At 46.4% G+C, this 22,853-nt stretch overlaps 3 protein-coding genes across 3 annotated transcripts in view; 2 read left to right on the forward strand and 1 right to left on the reverse strand.

The window, feature by feature from the left end:
- The first annotated feature begins 3,288 nt into the window (after nucleotides 1–3,288).
- PURG (purine rich element binding protein G) overlaps nucleotides 3,289–22,853 on the forward strand; it is a 228,491-nt gene continuing 208,926 nt past the window's right edge. The window contains exon 1 of the mRNA XM_082205132.1: nucleotides 3,289–3,299. The gene's annotated coding sequence lies outside the window, so the exon portion shown is untranslated. The remainder of the gene's footprint in view (nucleotides 3,300–22,853) is intronic.
- MBOAT4 (membrane bound ghrelin O-acyltransferase MBOAT4) lies at nucleotides 7,501–12,390 on the reverse strand (the record flags this gene model as incomplete). The annotated part of the gene is made up of 3 exons (XM_082205999.1): nucleotides 7,501–8,599; nucleotides 10,113–10,337; nucleotides 12,260–12,390. 3 exons carry the CDS (start codon nucleotides 12,388–12,390, stop codon nucleotides 7,645–7,647), a joined length of 1,311 nt encoding a protein of 436 aa, XP_082062125.1. The 3' UTR covers nucleotides 7,501–7,644.
- Nucleotides 14,491–22,397, forward strand: DCTN6 (dynactin subunit 6). Its single transcript, XM_082205257.1, has 7 exons — nucleotides 14,491–14,627; nucleotides 15,679–15,743; nucleotides 17,014–17,119; nucleotides 18,519–18,607; nucleotides 20,146–20,193; nucleotides 20,983–21,125; nucleotides 22,156–22,397. Exons 1-7 carry the CDS (start codon nucleotides 14,584–14,586, stop codon nucleotides 22,252–22,254), a joined length of 594 nt encoding a protein of 197 aa, XP_082061383.1. The 5' UTR covers nucleotides 14,491–14,583; the 3' UTR covers nucleotides 22,255–22,397.

Below are 22,853 nucleotides of genomic sequence, written 5' to 3' on the forward strand. Positions count from 1 at the left end.
CTAAGCCGCTTCTGGCGAACCAGAGCAGCACACGGAAACGCCGTTTACCTTCCCGCTGGAGTGGTACCTATTTATCTACTTGCACTTTGACGTGCTTTTGAACTGCTAGGTTGGCAGGAGCAGGGACCAAGCAACAGGAGCTCACCCCATCGTGGGGATTCGAACTGCCGACCTTCTGATGGGCAAGTCCTAGGCTCTGTGGTTTAACCCACAGCGCCACCCGTGTCCCTTATAGGAAGCTTACTGTCTACATTAAAGAACTGTGTGGATAAATGGCGTAAGGATGATAACTGCAGTGTACATGGACCTGTAATTGGTTAGCTGCCCTGAACAGTCATAGCAAAGACCATGCTCTGTACCACATTCCACTGAAGGAATGGGTACTCTGTCCCTTACTCTATGTCATGTACAGAAAAATGTGAAGCATTTTCTTGAAGGGGAGAGAGGAAATGGGTCCATTCATCTCTCACATTCAGATGGACTCATTTTTTAATATTTTTCTAGGGAAAGAGGTGCCAGAACGCAGCCCTTGTTCTCTTCTAATGGCAATGGCACCCACCTGAGAGGTGCTGGAACTGAGTTCCGGCGAGTTCCGGCTGGAAAAAGCACTGTGTATAAGAAAACTTGAAAGAAAAAAAGGAAACAAAAGTTGCCTCGGTGCGGTTTGCCAGGGTCTAGGAACTGGCAAACTATAGTACCTTAAAGGTAAAGGTAAAGGGACCCCTGACCATTAGGTCCAGTCGTGACCGACTCTGGGGTTGCGGCGCTCATCTCGCTTTATTGGCCGAGGGAGCCGGCGTACAGCTTCTGGGTCATGTGGCCAGCATGACTAAGCCACTTCTGGCAAACCAGAGCAGTGCATGGAAACACTGTTTACCTTCCCGCCGGAGTGGTACCTATTTGTCTACTTACACTTTGATGTGCTTTCAAACTGCTAGGTTGGCAGGAGCTTGGACCAAACAATGGGAGCTCACCCCATTGCGGTGATTTGAACCGTCGACCTTCTGATTGGCAAGTCCTAGGCTCTGTGGTTTAACCCACAGTGCCACCCGCATCCCTTACAGTACCCTACCATTATGTAAGAATAATAATAATCACTGAAAAGTCCAGATCAAAATCCTAGAATGTAAAAGAATTTTGATACCTTTGCAATGATCAGCATCATACTCACACATTGAAATGGCTATCAGGAAAAGTGGGGGAGAAGCTGATAAGCTTTGGTGGTGTATAGCAGTGTTTCCCAACCACTGTTCCGCGGCACACTAGTGTGCCGCGAGATGTTGCCTGGTGTGCCGCGAGATGTTGCCTGGAGGGAGGCGGGCGAGTCGGGCGGCGAGAGGCGGGGCGGCGACGGCGAGGAGAGGCCGCCCAGCGCGGGGCTCTCGCCGTCTGCCTGCCTGTCTGCCTGCGAGCTCGGCGGGCAGCGCCTCCGTCCGCAGCGCCCGCCTCGCGGCTCTCATTCCCTGCCCCTGCCAAAGCTCACCCAGCCAAGCCGCGCTCTCCTTCCTGCCTCGCTTTGCTGCCTCCTCCCCCCCCCACCCCCAAAGCTTGGAGGTTCCCCGGCAAGGGGGAGGGGAAAAAATTGAAACTTACACTTTCGTGCGTCCCTCCCGGCGTGACGCTGCGCGCTGACGTCACGGGGCTGTAATGGTGGTGCCTCGAGATTTTTTTCATCAAACAAGTGTGCCTTTGCCCAAAAAAGGTTGGGAAACACTGGTGTATAGGTTCCCCAGCAAGGTTTAGTGGCTCCAGCAGCTGTCTTGCTCCAGATGCACTACTCTCGTGTAATATTTACAGGAGACTCATAAGCAGGCATAGGCAAACTCCGGCCCTCCAGAAGTTTGGGACTACAATTCTCATCATCCCTGACCACTGGTCCTGTTAGCTAGGGGTGATGGGAATTGTAGTCCCAAACATCTGGAGGGCCGGAGTTCGACTATGCCTGCTCCTAAGTGCTGCTTCATTAGGCAACTTGTCCTCTCATGGGGATTATTTTCCATTTTGGAAACTGCATGTATCTGATCATGGGCAAAAGGTCAGGCGAGTATGTGTTTTCCCCACTGTGAGGATTGTGAACAGTGTGGCAGGTTTGACTTTCTAGGGTAAAGGCCTGCGATCTGGTAAACATCCGTCCCTTCAAGAAACCTGCATTGAGGCAATCAAGGAAGCATTAAAACCCTACCAGCCAAATGGTCTACAGAGGAAGGAGAGGAACAATTGAGAGTTTACATTGCAGGCTTTGTGCCATGCATAAAAACAGCAACATCTGGTTTATTAGTCATATCAGAACTGGCTTGGAGACCTTCCCAATTTCCCATAGAATATGGATCCGGCAGCAAAAGCAATGTGGTTTTTGGAGGGACTTAGCACTGGGATCAGGCAAGATAAGCAGACTGGAAGGGTTTGCAGAGGAAACATTTTACCCCTGGCTGATCACTAGCCTTACTATTGGATTACATCCTGATATTCCCTTTCCCAGCAGGCTTGCTATGAGGTCCCATCACCATAATACTACTTATCTGTAACTTTTCTCCCTAGAGGGTTGAAGTTGAGAAGCCCAGATAGTACTTCAGAGGCTAGATTTGGGTCATGGGCAACCATAGCTGATCCCAGGTTATATTATAAATTATACCATGACCGTAACCATTTGGCAATCCATCTTTCTATTTGATTAAATTAACACAGATGAATCAAGAGCTGCAGTGAGCTGGGAGAACTGAGAACCTGAAATAAACAATAACTCTCAATAGAAATTCCTTACTGTCTTGCTTCTGAATGCTTAACAGCAGCTTGGCACTCAGAAATTAAACAGGTGCAGCTTTTATTCATGTAGAAATCAGGTGTGGTACCTGGGGTGTACAGTGGTACCTGGGGTTACAGACGCTTCAGCTTACAGACTCTGCTAACCCAGAAATAGTACCTCAGGTTAAGAACTTTGCTTCAGGATGAGAACAGAAATCGTGCGGCGGCAGGAGGCCCCATTAGCTAAAGTGGTACCTCAGATTAAGAACAGTTTCAGGTTAAGAATGGACCTCCAGAACGAATTAAGTTCTTAACCCGAGGTACCACTGTATCTACAGTGCATTCAACAATGATTCGTGTTGGAGGAGGCAGCATGAAATTCATACTCAAGGTATGGTTTTTTTTACCAACCAGTTTGGAGTAGGTTGGAGAGGTGATCAGTGGCTCTGTGCAAGTCAGTTTGACAGTTACTTACTGACCCAGATCCTGTGCTTTTATGCTAGTGGTGCTGTGGGTTAAACCACAGAGCCTAGGACTTGCCGATCAGGAGGTCGGTGGTTCGAATCCCCACGACGGGGTGAGCTCCCGTTGCTCGGTCCCTGCTCCTTCCAACCTAGCAGTTCGAAAGCATGTCAAAGTGCAAGTAGATAAATAGGTACCGCTCCGGCGGGAAGGTAAACAGTGTTTCCGTGCGCTGCTCTGGTTCACCAGAAGTGGCTTGGTCATGCTGGCTACATGACCTGGAAGCTGTACACCGGCTCCCTCGGCCAATAAAGCGAGATGAGCGCCGTAACCCCAGAGTCGGCCACGACTGGACCTAACAGTCAGGGGTCCCTTTACCTTTTTAAGCCTTATGTACTAAGCAGGCAACAGTTTGTTCTGACATAGCACCAGAAATAGTGATGGGAAAAACTTCATCACACCTTTATTAATGTTGGGCTGCTGTTAAACGCCTTAAGAACAAGTTTGTTTTACCCTCCTGAGCCAGGATCCTGCCCACAAAGGACCTGCAGAGCAATCAGGCCACATGCAACCAAGAGAGAACTGAAAGGCTTCCTGTTTGGCCACCAGCAACATATGGTGAGAACGGGTGAGCATTAATATGTAATAGACCCCTGAAAAGAAATCAGTGGGGTTACAGTTTACTGAGCCTGTTGACAGCTGGGAGCCTGGCAGCCAAGCTGTGTTTGCTCTTGTAACTTTGGACAAGAGGGAATTAGCAACAGGTGGGTCATATTGTTCTCAAAGGAAAATAGTTGGATCCAACACAAAAGGACGGAAATTGTGCTCGCCCAGACCAGTTGGGCAAAGTTTGTGCAGTTGCACAACACCCTCCCTCAAGACCTTTGCCCTGTAGGCTAAAAGGCGAACTGAAATGGACCAAATTGCCTGACTGCAGAAATGAGATTTCTGTGGTGGCAGCACTTTCCAGAGGCAAACCATGCCAATTATGAACTTTAAGGAACAGGTCCCACGACAGCTGATAGTTCGGATGTGCCCTGACCACAGCTCACCTGCTTTCCCCACTCCTCCTTCATCTACCCGTGAAGGGATGGGCGGATGGATGGTAGGAAACAACCCTTTCTGGGAGTTCGTCATCCATCCATTGTAGAGACCCTGACTGGCTAGTAAGTACATTTTCTGGCGGGTGACTTTGGGCCTGTTCCACAAATTGCACAGCCGCAAATGCAGATTGGCCAACAAGTGTACACTGCTCCCTGACATGTGCTTGCTTGTATGATACATGTGTATACAACAATCACCTTTTGTCGCATCTGTGCTTTGCATTTTTAGTTAAGACACCTAAAATGTGAAATGTGTGAAGAGGGCCTAGTAGGGAGGGAGGAAGGGTAGTGTTCTGAGGCCCTCTCTCCCTCACCCACCACCGGCTGCCTCAAAATCCTGTTGCCACCTCCTCAATACACCTTCACTGGAGGCTTTTGAGCAGAGGTTAGATGGTCATCTGTTGTGGATGTTTATTTGGGATTCCTGCCTTGCAGGGACTTCGACTAGATGACTCTTGGGGTCCCTTCCAACTCTACGATTCTGTTACCTCTCTGCACAGAATGACAATTCCATAGAGAGCCGGATTTGACCCTCTGACCTGTAGTTGCTAAGTCCAAATTTGGGCACCCTGGTGCTCCTGAACATCTCCCACTCAACTCAGCAGGCCATTACCTGGTTCACCTGTTGACTTGAGTCTGCAGAACAGCCATCCAAAACTTTGTGTCCTCCAGATGTTCTTGGGACTATAACTCCCATCAATCCCAGGCAGCATGGCTAAGAGTGATGGAACTCATGATTCAAAACTATGCAGAGTTGGGGAAGGCTGCTCTAGAACCACTATGAGAATGCTCTGCTATCCAGTCCCAACCAATCCACACATGGACCAGAGCTAGGCCAGCATTCTGATTGGCTTCAGAGAACCAGGACACTACCTGCGCCTTGGGATGAGCCAGGTACAGTGGATGCTCGGGTTGCAAACGTGATCCATGCAGGATGCACGTTCACAACCCGCAGCGTTTGCAACCCGTGTCTGCACACGCATGGGTTGCGATGCGGCACTTCTGCGCATGCGCAAAGCGTGATTTAGCTGCTGCGCATGCGCGGCTGCCGAAACCCGGAAGTAACCTGTTCCGGTACTCCCGGGTTTTGGCAGTCCGCAACCCGAAAAGACGTAACCTGAAGCAGCCGTAACCAGAGGATTGACTGTAGTCTTAGATTTGACAGTGTACCCATTGGTGAAAGTTAGCCCCAGCATAACCAATAATAGGACCTTCTCTGAATGTGCCCCTCTGGCCAGTTGCTTGTTGAGATTAAGGGTCCATCTATGCTGGAATTCTTTTTCAGCAGTGGCTAGTCAGATGCCTCTGGAAGCTCACAAACAAGGCATGAAGAAACACACAACTAAACAAACACACCATCCCATTGTTTGCTCCCTGCAACTGGTACTCAAAGGTAAACTTCTCTGAATGTGAAATTTCTATTTTGCTATCATGGCTAATCAGAGCTGTCCTGCTTTATCAGATCAAGAGTCCCATCTAGGCTATAAGCACATTAGTGGCTTAAACTTTCCCTCTGCTGCATTTCACCCAATGCACGTGATGTGATTTGTTCTCCCACCCCTCCTATTCAATGAAACTCACTGAGCATGTGGCTGCCTGAACTCTACACATCTCAGCTTAACTGCAGCTTATGTTTTCAAATCGTATGGAAGCTGCTCTGACGGGAAATGCATCAAACAAGAGTATTCCTCAAGAAACTGCAGGATACATTAAAAAAAACTGCACAAACTTTGCTTCAAGCACCAGTGCGGGGAGAGCATTGGAGCTGGAATAAACTGCAATGTACCCACAGCCATAGATTGTATTCTTTTACAAAGCGATCTGCTGTCATGTATAGACAGTGGGGGAGGTAGGAGGAAACCCTACATAAATTGTAGATTTCTTGCTGCCTCCCATGCATCGTACTTGCTACATTGCCACTTGCTCTGAGAGAAGGAACTCTCAAGCATAACATTGGGTTCTGCTGCCACCTGGTGGCATTCTTAGAAGGTACAGCCAGCCTGGTTTCAAAGGAAGAATTCTTTGGCAGCTAGCCTGTGCCACAGCCAGGAGAGTTTGGGGCACATCTAGGGAGCAGCAAGAGGACTGATGGGCTTTAACAATGGCATAGAGGCATGCTTGTTCTTCTGCTCAATGTCAATGTCTGCTCAAAAGACCAGAGGCAAGGTACTGGGGACTGCCAAAAAGATGGGCTAGTACTGGAATAGGATGCCAAGCACAGTTACAGCACAAGGCAGTGTCTCTGTATACTGCATTCATTTTGTAAGATCCAAAGCATGTGCTTCGTTGCAGAACCGCCACGCTGAGTCCAATTATGTAGCAACCACAGGACTTGGGAGAGGAAGCAACAGCTGCTGTATCTCCAGCGATATTGGGGAATTTAAAGGCATGTTCCCTGCAGCAGGTGCAATCCCTAAAACAGGCAAAAGCACATACCAAAAAAAAAGGCAATTGGAGACAAGGCTTGGTTGGTAGAGCATGAGATTCTTAATCTCAGGGTTGTGGGTTCAAGCCCCACGATGGGCAAAATATTCCTGCACTTCACTGGGATGGACTAGATGACTCTTGTGGTCCCTTCCAACTCTACAAATTCTCTGTCCTTAGGTAGGCATGCTCAGGGAGAAGACAGGTACAAGATTTTAAAACTGGTCAAGAGTGCTTGACTGCACTGTTGCTGCTTTGTAAACAGAAATACTTTATTGTCAGGGAACCAGGCAGAAGGCCTTCTTGGTAATGGCACCCACCCTGTGGAAAGCCTTCCCACCAGATGTCAAAGAGAAAAACAACTACCAGACTTTTAGAAGACATCTGAAGGCAGCTGTGTTTAGGGAAGCTTTTAATGTTTAATAGACTATTGTATTTTAATATTCTGTTGGAAGCTGCCCTGAGTGGTTGGGGAAACCCAGCCAGATGCACAGGGTATAAATAAATTATTATTATTATTATTATTATTATTATTATCCTCATCATCATCATCATCATCATCAACATCATCATCTACATTTTCTGAGTGGTTTTAACTGTTTTTGAAAAAGCATTGTGTGTTTTTGCTCTTTTTTTGCAGGTAAGGGGAAAAGATTGACGTGGGGGGGGCGAATAAAAACAAGTGCAGGCTTTATTAAAAGGGGAGGGGAAAGACAACCATGATGGGAGGAGCAAGATGAAAGACTTCACCTAGTTTGTACGTACTGTATGTTAACGATGCAAGTCACCTTACAAGGTGGCCTTGAACCTTGGATGAAAAAGCTGCTGCAACTGTTTTTAAAATCCTGCTTCTGTCTACACACCTCCATCCAAGATGCGAAATGAGCTAGTGAGGACCAGTGGGGCTGCTCACTCATTTCTTTACTAACAGGAGGAGCACAGTGACAGAGACTAATGGAAAGAAGCTATTGTACGAAGACAACAGCCGCCAAAGCATGGAGACACTCCTCATCTCAACAGCAGTCATAATGTACGCCACCACCAGTTGTGTATGACACCAGGTCACAGTTTGGTACAGCAGCCTCTGAAGCCGGGATTTTGCCACTGAACCAAAAAAGCGATGGAAGCGGTAGTCTGCTTCCACCATAACGGCCCAGCACAGAAACCCAAAGACCTGGCCAGGGCGGAGGCCATGCCACCAGGCTGAGAAGGCAAAGGTGGCCAGGAGAGGATGTGAACTGCTCTGCTGGAATATGAGCCGCCTCAGCCACTGGGCTGTGCTCTTGTTCCATGTTCGGGTGAAGCCAGCAATTGTGTTGGTTGTTTCCAAGGTCCAAATGTCTGTGTCCATGATGACTCTGTCAGCAGCTGCTGAATATTGGTGGTGGCCAAGATCCAGCCCCAAACCGGCAGCAAGGAAGAGGGACTCGTCAAGCAGCCAGTGAGAGTAATAAGTGAGCCTGAACGACAGGGCTGAGGTCCACATGACGTAAACACAGTCAAAGTGGGTGCAGTCGATTAGGTCGTCCAGAGCGGAAATGTATCCCCTCACAATATTGTTCAACAGGCCCAGAGTAAGAGCCCCCAGGCCTTTTTGAGTGGCAGCCCAGAGGAGACCTGAAGAAAAGGGAGGCTTGGAATACCTTACCCATGCCTGAAATCTGCGGAAAGAGCACAGAGGGCCTCCCAGCAGGGTTGGGAAGCACAGCAGATAAGTACACAATGGCAGTGCCTGGAGCAGGTGCCAGCAAAAGGATCTCCTCTCTTCAGATGGCAAGCCCACCCTCACTTTGTTTTCATGGATATCCAAAGCCAGTGAGGTGACTTTCTGGGTCATCAGCATGAGGGCAGAAAGGGCAATGGGCAATCTGAAACAGAGCAAAAGGTTAGCTCAGTGACAGGTAAAAGGTAAAGAGACGCCTGACCATTAGGTCCAGTCGTGGCCGACTCTGGGGTTGCGGCACTCATCTCACTTTATTGGCCGAGGGAGCCAGTGTACAGCTTCCGGGTCATGTGGCCAGCATGACTAAGCCGCTTCTGGCTAACCAGAGCAGCGCACAGAAACGCCGTTTACCTTCCCGCCGGAGCACTACCTATTTATCCACTTGCACTTTGACGTGCTTTCGAACTGCTAGGTTGGCAGGAGCAGGGACCGAGCAACGGGAGCTCACCCCATCATGGGGATTCAAACCGCCGACCTTCTGATCGGCAAGCCCTAGGCTCTGTTGTTTAACCTACAGCGCCAGCCACGTAGCCCAGCTCAGTGACAGAAGAGCACACAATTTGCATTTAAGAGCCACCAAGTTTTAGGTCTCGGCAATTCTGTTAGAGAGCCTATGTCACATCCCATTTTAAGCATCCGAAAGAATGCCAGGAATTGTAGTTTTGGTGAGGGTGCTGAACATTTTTTGTTAGATATCTCAAACCGCCTCACAGAACTAAAATTCCCTGGATCCCATGGGCAACAGGAAATGGCTAATAAACCAGTCTGTCTGGTTTATATTTCCCCGCTTCAAAAGTAAATAGAGCTGCTTGTCTTTTAAGTCTTATGTACTTTTCATGGCTCAGGATCTGACTTTTACGCAGATCCTTTTAAGAGCAAAATTTGTATGTGTATTCTTGCTCACCTTGGGTCTCTTTTTGCAGGGGAGCCTGATCCGGGAAGTGAACAGAAGGGGTGGTGGCAACACATCACTTACTCAAAAGTCCAAATGTGCTCATGGAAATAAAAAGGTTGACTATCCCTCCTCAAAAAGAAGCTCACTGATTAGTGATAGTTTAGTTTGTCCTAATAAAGGTATTTTATTAGGGTGGCGCTGTGGGTTAAACCACAGAGCCTAGAACTTGCCGATCAGAAGGTTGGCGGTTCGAATCCCCACGATGGTGTGAGCTCCTGCTGTTCGATCCCAGCTCCTGCCAACCTAGCAGTTCAAAAGCACTTCAAAGTGCAAGTAGATAAATAGGTACCGCTCTGGCGGGAAGGTAAACGGCGTTTCCGTGCGCTGCTCTGGTTCACTAGGAGTGGCTTAGTCATGCTGGCCACATGATCCGGAAGCTGTATGCCAGCTCCCTCAGCCAATAAAGCGAGATAAGTGCCGCAACCCCAGAGTTGGTCACAACTGGACCTAATGGTCAGTTGTCCCTTTACCTTTAATAAAGGTATTACACTACTGCTCCTGTTTATACTGGGTATAATTCCCATAAAGTTCAATGACAATAAAATTAGTAAGAAAAACAGTTATACCACCCAGGAAAGGACACTTTGAATCCAATTGGTCTGTCTACTGTTTCTATGTGTACTGAAATAATGCAAAGTAAACTGCTCCGAGACTAACTCTGCCAACCAACCGATACACTAGACTAGAGCGAGCACATCTTTACCTGATACATGCAGCTTCTTGTAGGTAATATTCTTTGTAATGCAGCCCAAGATGGCACAGTGTTTGCCAGGTCATCTGAACGAAGAATGCCCATGTGTGGACCTGCTGTGGGCCAGCGGAATGGATTACGGCAAGAGAGGAGAAGGCAGATATAAGCAGCAGCAGGGCATAGCAGCCCATAGCAGCCCAGGCCAGGAGGAAACCACCCACCAGGAGGAAAGTGTACCTAAAAATAAACAGACGTGTTTTCAAAGTCATGGTGGCAATTTTCAGGGTAAGAAGTTTCCCGCCTGGCAGGAAAGTGAACAGACGGGGAGGCGGGAATGCCACGTAGAAGTGTGGCAAGGCAGTGTTGGGAAGACCTGGGAATCTGTGCTCCCTGTGTAACATCTAGTTCCCAACCAACCACTTTGGTAACAAACAAAAAATCAGCCAGGTCATCACACTAGTTCAACCTGCATCGATACCCAAAGATGCCATTTGGTTCACTGTTAGAAATAAACATAAATTATTAGTACTCATCCAATTCACATAGGACTGCCTCTTGTTGTTGTTTAGTCATTTAGTCGTGTCCGACTCTTCGTGATCCCATGAACCAGAGCACGCCAGGCACTCCTGTCTTCCACTGCCTCCCGCAGTTTGGTCAGACTCATGTTTGTAGCTTCGAGAACACTGTCCAACCATCTTGTCCTCTGTCGTCCCCTTCTCCTTGTGCCCTCCATCTTTCCCAACATCAGGGTCTTTTCCAGGGAGTCTTCTCTTCTCACGAGGTGGCCAAATATTGGAGCCTCAGCTTCAGGATCTGTCCTTCCAGTGAGCACTCAGGGCTGATTTCCTTCAGAACAGAGAGGTTTGATCTTCTTGCAGTCCATGGGACTCTCAAGAGTCTCCTCCAGCACTATAATTCAAAAGCATCGATTCTTCGGCGATCAGCCTTCTTTATGGTCCAGCTTTCACTTCCATACATCACTACTGGGGACTGCCTCTTAAGACGGTACAAAAGCTTCAACTGGTGGAGAATTCTGTGGCATGCTATTGGAAGAAAGATGGCGGGGAGCTCCAGTCGTAACTGATTTTCTTCCCAGCTAGTTGTTGCTTTTAAAGTGCTGCACATTCCTATACAGGGCTTTTTTTCCAGCTGGAACTTGCCATAACTCTGTTCCAGCACCTCTCAGGTGGGCACCATTGCCATTATAAGAGAAAAAAGGAAGGCGTTCATGGTGAGTTCCGGCACCTCTTTTTCTGGAAAGATAACACTGTTCCTATAAGAAAGATAGGAAAGTTCTGGTCCTTCAGATGTTGTTGGACTACAGCTCCCAACATCCCCGACCTTTGGCCATGCTGAATGTGACTGATGGGAGTTGGAGTCCAACAAAATCTGGAAGGCCACAGGTTCCCCATCCTCTGGTATATACAATAGCCTCCTGTCCACACAGATAAGGCCTCTTTTGTACGTTCCTTTTTCCTAAGGACAGAACCGTTCAGGCATGGAGAATATATCTTCCTATTTTGGTACCCAATGGTGGTTGCTAGGTACTTACAAGACCTGGGAAACCAACACATGACACAAATGTCTATAAAATTAGCATGTGACACTTTACAGGTATAGATGTTCCTGGGAAATTACAGTGGCAAATGGCTGGAGCTCACCTACACAGTTTTGCTATGTGCCAAGCTTCCTCAGATTTTATTTTTTTCAGAATTTTTTTTTATTTTTATTTTTTTAAGGGGAAAGGGGCAGGAAATCCAGGGCATGCTACAAATGACATAAGACTCAGCCCCCCATAAACATCATGGCTGGTGGCACTTTCTTTTGCATCTCACTTTCTGGAAAACAATTGGATTGGCCCTTTCCTTACCAGTTCTCTTTTCAAATCTCCTCCTTATCCACAGGTGAAAACTTTTTCTTTCTCAAGTGTTTCCTAGTTCCTGATACATTGAGCTTATTATTTTCTAGAAGCTGCTGTTTTTTGATTGGCTTTCTTTTTAAGTATATATTTTTAAAAAGATTTCTTAGTTATTGTTTCTATTGTAAACTTTAAAATTCTTGTTTTAGACCTTGCTTTGTTTGCTGCTTATTAGGCAAGAAAAATATAACATTTTTTAAAAAAGTAATAATAGGGGGGGAAATTAGATAATGATACCTACCTTGCATTTATAGAAAGATTCCCAGAGGCACAGAGATAATGGAACAAAATAGCAAATGGTAAAGCAGCTAGCTGGTATAAAGCTGTGGCTTGAAAGAAAAATGGGGTTTCCCAGTTCATGAAGACCCTCATTCTCAAAATGCTATTTTGCTGGTTATCCTCCAGTCCTTTCTCACCTAAATGAAGTGTCTCAACAGACACTGTTGTCTTTTCCCTATACAGTATTGGATTAGGCTAATAATGGAAATCACCCAGATGATGAAGGTCAGTGTATCAGAGTTTATAACTATGGAGACGGGACATTCTGCCTAAAATATATCATTGAGGTATATTATTTGTTCAAATGCCATTTTCACTGAGCTGCTGTGCCACAAAAGTCGGATTGTCACCCTATGAGGCCCTTTTGAATACTGATTATGAGGTGGAAGCAAAGATAAGAGCCTCATACCAAACTGATAACATCTCCATGACACACAAAATTGCCATATTTTCAAAGAATCAGAGACACATAAATGGTTGTTCTTATCCTTCCCTTATAATATCCATCATAAACATTACCAGAAGAATACACAGTAAGTCAATATAAAAACTGGCAACTGTGGTAGGCATGAATGGAAAATTGTTTTGATACATTGGATTGTAGTGGGTATAAGGGTCAGTACAATAGTTTGGTTTCCAAGCGCCCATATTTCTCACAGATGGTCCATGGCTAAAAGAAGGCATGCAGTGAGTTTCACTAGAAATGAAAAAGTAGAAGGAAAATTGAACATCCCTTCCCTGTGTGCCGCAGTCCTGGTAAATATCACTCCCATCCACCCCCGGCCCGCCCATAAGGCAGGCTGAGGAAGCCACCTTGGGTGGCAGAAGCCCAAGAGGCCGCGCCCCCACAAGTGCCCTTGGTCACCCTACCACCACTGGAGGAAAAGTAGCAAGATGGCACCAACATCTTAAGAGATCTTGTGTACTCCTCAAGATCTGACCTTTAAAGCCCTAGACAGCCTCTGCCCAGTATATCTGAAGGAGCATCTCCACCCCCATTGTTCATGCCGGACACTGAGGTCCAGCTCCAAGGGCCTTCTGGCGGTTCCCTCAATGTGAGAAGCGAGGTTACAGGAACCAGGCAGAGGGCCTTCTCAGTGGTGGCTCCCGCCCTGTGGAACACCCTCCCCATAATCTGGGGAACCGGGTTCGCGTCTCCGCTCCTCCACATGCAGCTGCTGGGTGACCTTGGGCCAGTCACACTTCTTTGAAGTCTCTCAGCCCCACTCACCTCACAGAGTGTTTGTTGTGGGGGAGGAAGGGAAAGGAGAATGTTAGCCGCTTTGAGACTCCTGAAGGGGAGTGAAAGGCGGGATATCAAATCCAAACTCTTCTTCTTCTTCTTCCCATCAGATGTCAAGGAAATAAACAACTATCTGACTTTTAGAAGACATCTGAAAGCAGCCCTATTTAGGGAAGTTTTTATGTTTATGTTTATTGTGCTTTTAATATTCTGTTGGGAGCTGCCCAGAGCAGCTGGGGAGGCCCAGCCAGATGGGCAGGTAATAAGTACTATAAGTCAGTACTATAAGTGAAATATACTCGGAGTCGAGAGTGGATTTCATGCTCTTTATTCAGCTCATAGCGGCGAGGAGGAATGGAAGTTCCCCCACAATATTTGCTTTATATACATTATTTACACAATGGGCTGCATGTGATTGGCTAATTCCGGGATTCTCCTGTAGGCCAATCAGGTTGTGGATTCACTTCCACCTGGAGCTGGATTGGGTGGCTCCTGCCAACCAATCATACTGCTGCATTGTTCTGGGACGAATCAGACTGCTGCATTTTGGATCCTATTGTTCTAGGACGAATCAGACTGCTGCATTTTGGATCCTATTCAACTCAGTACATAACAATAAGTAATATAAGTAATAAATTAAACTATAAGTAAGTAAAATAAGTAATATAAGTAATAAATTGTTGTTGTTGTTTCATGAACCATTGTGGGAGAAGCAAGCACACCACTTGAGCATGATATAAATGTACTGCACTAACACAAATGCTGGCTCCCATGTTTGTCTGTTTACACGAAAAAAAATCAATACACATAACATTGTGTGGCGGGCATTAAGAGGTTAATACACGCCGTCGCACGCTATTAAGCGCATCAATGGTAACCCAGAAGGAGGGGAGGAGTTACACGCTCCAGGGCGGGTTCTCATTGGCTACGTCGCTTCCATCCGGCCCGAGCGGAAGGCGCGGTGAATCGATTCCCGAGGGCCACGATCGCCACGCCTTTCCTTCTCGTTGGTATCAGCGGGCTGCGTCGCCGCCGGCCGAGCAATGGATGAGAGGGCGGACAAGATGGCGGAGAAGGCGCAGAAGAGGTGAGCAGATTGGAGCTGGTCGGGTCTCTTTGGTGGTGGGCTTAGCGGCGGCCTGGTGGATGGCAGGTCTGCAGTTTGGCTAAGAAGGTGGGCGGGAGCCCCGGTCTTCTTCCCAGTTCTCTTTTGCCCGGTGCAGAATTAAATTTAGCATTATTCTCGCCATTTGCCACGGCTGCCCGTTTATTAGTCTCTTTTTACCTTGTATGCATTTCGGCTCTGCGTAGAAATGTCTCGCAGCCGCTGCTGCCCGATCTGTTTCATGGCCTTTTGGCGCCACTAGATCCATTTTTCTCTCCACCGGATCCCGTACCAGTGAAGTGAGGATAAGACTCCACGCATCTGATATGAAAGATCAATAAAAAAGGGGGTCTTAGCCTGATAATTTTCCAGCTTGGAACTTCTTTCTCCGTAGTTTTTATTCATTTGCTTTACCGCTTATTCAGGCTGCTGCTTTTTTATACCAGGGGGAGAGAATCTTTTTAATAAAAACAAAAACAGCCCCACTCTCCTGTTGCTTTGCCTTGTAGAGAAAAGAAAATAGGACATGAAAGTTACACACGCGCTGCTGTCCTGTGCCCTTGCCTTAGAAGTCAGCCCCACTGAGCTCAGCTGGGCGTATTTTTAGTAGACATGTATAAGAATTCCGTTGTTTAAAAATGCTTTCCTCCTTTGGGGGGTGGAGCAGTCTCGTTGTCTGTGTCACAGACTTCAGACTTGTGAAACATTTTGGTTTTTTACTAGAACCCTGGTTAGGTTTCTTAATTTTTGTAGCCCCCTCCCTGAGGGACACGATGGAACCCTGAGATGAACTGTCAAGCCTAAATTTTCTTAGCACCCCTTTCTTGAACTGCCCATCAAGGAAAATTTGGAGCCACTGTAACTGACCCTGTTACATCTGGGTAACAGCACCCAGCTCTCCTAATCTGGAATTAAAAGCCACTGCGTGGGTCTCAGCTTGCTTGAAATATTCTGGATATATTTTCATATACATGTGCTTTCAAGGGAGATGCAAAACATTGTTGTTGTTTTTTGTTGATGTTCTCTTTTCCAGTGTAAAGATTGCTCCTGGAGCTGTTGTCTGTGTCGAGAGTGAAATCAAGGGGGATGTGACAATTGGTAAGAGAAAGTAATTTGTGTGGTTACTGTAGTTGTCAGAATCTCCAGAGTTAATTTGAATTATTGTCAAATTAAAGATACCAGTCTACAAATAGTCTCTTAATTCTCACGTATTGCTTAATGTTGTGAAGCAGCATTGCCTTCAGTACGAGACAATCCCTTGACTGTGCAGGGGAAGATAATACAAACAAGATCAATGTTTGTTTACAGTGTGGGTGGGGAACCTGCTGTGGAAATTGTTGGACTCCCAACTACTATTAGCCCCAACCCAAATTTGAGGGATGCTGGGAGTTGTAGTCAAATAATATGTGGAGGGCCATAGGTTTTCCACTCATAGTTTGCAACGATGAACGGTGAGTACAACTAGTGAGCCGATCAGAATTTGCTCATGAGGGCAAATAGTTTGTGATCTGAAATACCCCTTCCATATTTATGTGGTGGTCTTAATGAGAATGTGAAAAGCTTGTGGGTGTGATGGCCTGGGATTCAGACTCGGAGGCTGAACCTGAGGAATCCCAGCCTGCACAGGGTTCCCCGCCTCCAGAACCAGCTGAGCTGGGGCCGGGGCATGAGCCTGAAGGGTCCTCACCTGTGCTGGATCCTCAGGTGCAGGCACCAGCTGAGTCTGTTCTGGCTCCTGAGGTGATGGAGGACCCATTGCCTGCAGGTGCTCCACTCTCAGCCCCGTCAGGGGAAGCTGAGGTTGCCTCTGGGTCCGGTAACCCTCCAGCTTCTCCTGAGCTGCAGGTGCTCAGGGCAGAGAGGCGGAGGGAACTAAGTTCCCACAGGAGGAGTGATCGCCTCCAGGCCAGGAGAGTCGAGTCACCTGTGGACTGGGGCCGCCCTATGCCTCGGGGCAGATAAAAGCCAGCCAGCCTCAGTCCCAAGTTGCAGGAGCAACTTCGTTGGTTGTCAGTTCCTGCCTGCACCCTGTCCTGCTCTTCTGCCGGAGCTCCTGACCTCACCCAACTACCTCCCCTGCATCCAACTTACGGACTGCCTCCATACTGCACCTTCAACCTCAGACTGGACTCGGACCTCACCTCTCGGTTAGCCCACGGGACCAGCACAGTGGTGTTCCAATAGTCCCTTCCACTGTTTGAGAATATAGTTGGTGGTTGAGATTTCTTATTGGTTCCATGTACATCCGTGGTAACCATGTATTGAGACAAATTGATACTGCTGCCCCATACGCTCTGTTTTCTCATGAAGTAGTTGGAGAAATATCTAACCGCTATGCCAGGAGTAAACTTTTGAGTATTTCCTACAGGGCCTAGGACCGTGATTCACCCCAAAGCACGGATCATTGCAGAAGCTGGACCAATAGTAATCGGGGAAGGTAACCTCATAGAAGAGCAGGCAATTATCATAAATGGGTATGTATGATATGTTGAACTTTTCTTGGGCCAAAATGGTGTACCTTGGGAAGGCCTTAGCGAATGCAGCCAAAAGCCAGCTTAATTTTTAAAATGTAAATGCAAGCATAATATTATGCAGTCTACCCTACACTACTACTACTACTACTACTAATAATAATAATAATAATAATATTTATATGCTGCTCACCTGGCTGGGTTTTCCCAGCCGCTCTGGGCAGCTTACGAAGCATACATATCATAGCTTTCTGTCCCCTGCAGCTTCTTTCAGTGCTGGACCACATGTTATGTGTGCAGAAGATCCTACCCTTATCACCTTGGTTATGCCAGTGATAAAGGTCTTGGCAACTCCTTGCTTGAGTTCTTGGAAAGCTGCTGTCAGACTGAGCAGATAGTACTGAGCTAAATGGACCATTGGTCTTATTCAACATAGGAAGCTGCCTGGTACTACCCAAAGCCACTAAAACTTAAATCTCCCAGACCACCTTCCTTGCTCTTGTTTTCTTGGCCTCTTCCTAAGCAGCCTCTTCTCATTGGCTCAGTTTTGCAGGGACAGTGTAAGTTCAATGTTAAAATGGGAAGAAATGCAAAGCTGTTTCATGAATGCACTGTTGCAGACAGGTAGTGAATCTCCATGTTGAATCCTTGTGCTTTATTTTATGTTCCACTGTGGAGGGGATATGCCACTAAAGAAAGCACGTGTAAGAAATCTAAGATAAAGAACAAAGCTTCCTATAATCCTTGCATGCCTTCATTAGTTCACTGTTATACACATTTAATTTGATCACACAGTATTTTTAAATTCCCCTTACCCCACTACTTTGATATGCATTTTGTGGTGTTCTCTTAGCGCAGAGAAATTAAATGGGAAATAGTTTGATCTCCTGAATTCTCCAGTTGCACAGCACTACTGGTGCCTTCTTTAGCCCGACAGAGCATATTGCTGTACTGTGCCAACACTCATCTGTCCTCATTGGCTCTGCAGTCTGAACAATCAGCTTTCTAACTCCTAGAAAAAGGTGAATCCAAGGAACTTTCTATACTGAAGGACTTTTCCTCATCTGTATCCATTTTTCAAAGCTAAATATTTTGGGAAGCTGCCCATAATTTAGTTTATCCACCAGATATATTTAAATTGCTATGTAGATGCAAAGGTGGATGTTTCGCCCAGCAACCTCCTTTCAAATTCACACCTGTTCTGGTATTCCAGAAGAAACAGACTTGCCTTTGGGGCATAGGGTAGCGTGGGGAATCAAAGCAGCAGCCCAATGCCATTGCCAAAGTTTTAACTGTCCAAACCTTATAGCTACCAAAGATAAAGACAGTTCTCAATCTTTCAACAAAGACATGGTTTTTTTGTGATGTAGAAATGTTAATGCATGTTTCAATCCTTTTACAGCTATCCTGAAAACATTACCCCTGATACAGAGGAGGTGGGAGCCAAACCAATGATCATTGGCACCAACAACGTCTTTGAAGTTGGCTGTTGTATCCTTCAAAAGATCAGTGTTTTTTAAAGTGAGAAAGTGTATGTTTGCACAGGACAGTGCTACTTTAGCAATGAAAACACCAATGATGGAGTGATTTATTACTTACACACACACACCTTTTCACAAGGGAGATTGTCTGAGTTTAATGACCTATCTCAGATTCCACAGGTGTTGTTAGTCACTTATATCTCTTTTGCTCCCAGCAACTTCCACCCGTGGGCATTTTGTTCATGTTCAGGTCAAGAGCTTCCTAATAATGATGGGGTGTGGGTGTGTTTGTAGTAAACCTCAATGATATTTTAATACAAGAACTGCGTGCATTTATTTCACTACACAAATGTGCTGCATGGGCTCGCTGTGCCTTTCATTTCACAGGGAACGTGTGGCAAAATAGATGTGTCTGCTCAGCATGTTGGCAGCATACACAACAAACATGGTAAACACATGCTAGTTTCCCTAATGTGAAAAAAGCAACTCTGCATTGTGAGCAGTGACCTCTCTCTTGGGACAAAAGGCCTCAAAGTTCTGTTTTGTTTTGTCTAAAGGGATCAACCATTGCAGCTGGTGTTCCAAACTCAAATGAGCAATCTTAAATAAATGCAATCCAAAGGACCAGGTAACGAAAGCAACCCTCCTACAAGGCAAGCAAAGCAATGCAAAACATCACATTTAATATCATTACAATTTCCCTTGTTCTTTCCTTGCCTGTAATATTCCCCATGTTGGCTGTGTTTTAAACTTAGTTGACAGCCTTCTAGTACAACAAGCTGTGAGTTTCGTTTAATCTCCTGTCTATCTTCGACTTCCTTTTCTGCCTAACACAGCTTATAACTGTTGAAGCCACAGAACAGTGGTAGGAGCAGCTTTGCTGTAACAAGAGGGTCGTTCACAATATAACAGCTAATTGGTTGCTCACAAAGAACTTCCCACTGATCTTTTGCTTGTTCAGCAGAGAGAATTCCACTCACTGTGCATTCCTTCTCTGTGGCAGTTTGTAAGAGCCTAGCAGAAGAACCTAGGACCACAGAGCTGGCTGCTCTGAGCATTGAGGAAAGCCTTTGAGCACACACTCAAAGGTCCATAGGCAGCTTTTGATTAAACTAAAGGCCACTGGTCCAGGAGCTTTCAAATCACACTTTACTGAAGCAGGCCACTTGTCCTGAATGCCTTTTCAAAACATGGGGATTCTTCAGAGAGGATTGTATTAGGAGGAATCCAGGATAAGGGAGCATGCAAACTACCGTATTTTTTGCTCTATAAGACTCACTTTTTCCCTCCAAAAAAGTAAGGGGAAATGTATGTGTGTCTTACAGAGCGAATGCAGACTGCGCAGCTATCACAAGCCAGAACAGCAAGAGGGATTGCTGCTTTCACTGCACAGCAATCCCTCTTGCTGTTCTGTCTTCTGAGATTCAGAATATTTTTTTTCTTGTTTTCCTCCTCCAAAAACTTAAGTGCATCTTGTGGTCTGGTGCGTCTTATAGAGCGAAAAATACGGTAAGTATCTAAGTACTCTTCTTAACTGTGAACTTACAGATTCCCAGGCAATGAAAATAGGAGACAACAATGTAATTGAGTCCAAAGGTATGTATGTTGATTAAGTGGGAAATCGATAACTGGGGGTTATTTTTTTGTTTCCGGTTTTTGCATTGTATTACATATTCTCTATGCTTCTGAGGACCACTCCGACATCTGAAAATAGTGGAACGGTTTATGTGAAAAACCAATTTTGATAAATATATTGCAAGTCCGTAGTAGCATGCTTAAAATTGCAGCCTTGCTTTAAAAAAAAAAAAAAAGTTTGACCAGGACAGTTTTGGAAACAGCACACACACACTCCATTTGCAAACTTTCTTAATTCTGAGTTTCCCCATGTTCTCCTAGAGCAGTCATGGGTAACCAAAGGCCCTCTAGATGTTGCTGGATTAAAACTCCCATGAGCCCTAGCCAGCTTGGTCAGGGATGATGGGATATGTAGTCCAGCATCATCTGCAAGGTCACTGGCTCCTCATCCCTATGCTAGATGGTACAGACTGTGGCAATTTAAGACCAGAGTGTAGTTGCACATCCCTGGGTTGTGTACACTTGGAAATAAGCAGTGGACCTGGTGGAACTCAGAAGTGAGACTGCACATGATTGCAGCCGAAATCTGATATCAGCTGATATCTCAAACAAGTTGAGTTCTAGAAACAAGACAAAAAATTTGGGATGTTGCGGAGGAGTAGCAGAGAGTAGGCTTATGTTGATGATATCCTCCGTTTCTAGAGGTGAGATGCTGGGCCAAAGAACAGACCATTGATTAGACTTCATGACGTTGCTCATTCCAGGTGGGTGGTTTGCCGTTTCATAATGTGAGATTTATTGTCTCTGCAGCATTTGTGGGTAGGAATGTGATCTTGACGAGCGGCTGCATCATTGGAGCCTGCTGCAATGTCAACACCTACGAAGTCATCCCTGAAAACACGGTCATCTATGGAGCTGACTGTCTTCGGCGAGTGCAGACCGAGCGGCCCCAGGTAGGTGCATGACAGGAGGTCAACCTTTGCTAATGTGTCGCCAGTTGTTCCTCCTTTTCCAACAGCATGACTTGTCCAACCCAGTCTGGTCTATCAGGACGGAGAGCCACTTGCTTCCTTTTCTTTCGCATCAACTCAGCACTCCCGTGTCTATGGTGCAAAGGCCAGTGGCGGTGGAGCAACTGATTTGTCAATGAGAATGTCATACGAAACCTGGCACAAACCTAAACACACTTTTTAATCCTCTCTGAGTGGGTCACTTGTAAGAGTCCATGATGCCTGGCCCTTGACAAGCCACAGTTTGCAATCAGTTTCTAATTCTGGTTTTCTAGCTGATTGCAAACTGTGGCTTATCAAGGTCCAGGCATCATGGACTCTTACAGGTGACCCACTCAGAGAGGATTAAAAAGCCTGTTGTCTTTCTCAGCTTGGCTGGGGAGTAGGGGAGACTCCCAGGATGGGGGCGGGTAGGAAACAGAAATGAGGTTTCTGCATAATTGATCATTTGCTTTCTCCTATGTTGTCTTTGAGGGACACGGGTGGCGCTGTGGGTTAAACCACAGAGCTTAGGACTTGCCGGTCAGAAGGTCGGCGGTTCGAATCCCCGCGACGGGCTGAGCTTCCATTGCTCGGTCCCTGCTCCTGCCAACCTAGTAGTTCGAAAGCACATCAAAGTGCACGTAGATAAGTAGGTACCGCTCTGGCGGGAAGGTAAACGGCGTTTCCGTGCGCTGTTCTGGTTCGCCAGAAGCGGCTTAGTCGTGCTGGCCACATGACCCAGAAGCTGTACACCGGCTCCCTCGGCCAATAAAGCGAGATGAGCGCCGCAACCCCAGAGTCGGCCACGACTGGACCTAATGGTCAGGGGTCCCTTTACCTTTATGTTGTCTTTAAGGATGCTTTGGTTCTTTATCCCATGAATTATTTTCCCTGGTAGAGCAGAACATAAGCAAATGAATTCAGACTGTCAGTATTATCACCTATCTGGTGCTCCCCCCCCCCCATTTTTTCACACCGCTGTTCTTTTTAGCCACAAACATTGCAGCTGGACTTCCTAATGAAAATCCTGCCAAACTATCACCATCTTAAAAAAGCCATGAAACCAACTTCTACGCCTGTGAAGAGCTGAAGACACCCTTCTCCCAGCATGATTACCAGAACTGCAGTGCTTTCAGGACTCTTGTGTCCGCAAGAGCTAACTCACTTAACTTACATGCTCGTTCATTCCATTGTGCAACATAAGTTTATTTATTAAAATGTTGAAAAATGAAATGTGTGTGATGTATTCCCCTCAGTGGGTTGCCGCCTTCTTAGCTGATAAAAACTTGTGTTTCAGTGGAGGAGTGAAATGTTTTAGCATTACAGGAGGTATAATTTTCAGTGGAATTGGGGCACGTTAAATGCCATAGACACAATTCAGGCAAAGCGATGCACTTTTTTAAAGTCCCACTTTTTTAAAGCCCCACTGCAGTCAGTGGGAGATGCTTAATGCTCACACTGAAACTTACAAATTCATAACTACCTGCTCAGAGGTGGGGAACCTGTGGCCACTCTTCAGATGTTGCTGGATTTGAACTCCCAACATCCCTAACTATTGGCCAATCTGTGGCTGAAGTTCAACAATGTCTGGAGGGAAGCCAGAGGTTCCTCACTCCTGGCCTGGATTGCACCTCATCATTTCTCTTAGATGTGTCTCTCTTCAGACAAAAATGGTGCAAGAGTGAGTCC

Source organism: Podarcis vaucheri (genome assembly GCF_965113315.1).
Source record: "Podarcis vaucheri genome assembly, chromosome: 17".
Classification (NCBI taxonomy): Eukaryota; Metazoa; Chordata; class Lepidosauria; order Squamata; family Lacertidae; genus Podarcis; species Podarcis vaucheri.

What these genes read in the sequence shown, in the direction of transcription:
- DCTN6 (XM_082205257.1), top strand. Translation starts at nt 14,584, where the DNA reads ATGGATGAGAGGGCGGACAAGATGGCGGAGAAGGCGCAGAAGAG. An exon ending in GCGGAGAAGGCGCAGAAGAG is followed by an intron (nt 14,628 to 15,678) that starts GTGAGCAGATTG and finishes TCTCTTTTCCAG; the next exon opens with TGTAAAGATTGCTCCTGGAG. An exon ending in TGCAGACCGAGCGGCCCCAG is followed by an intron (nt 21,126 to 22,155) that starts GTAGGTGCATGA and finishes TGTTCTTTTTAG; the next exon opens with CCACAAACATTGCAGCTGGA.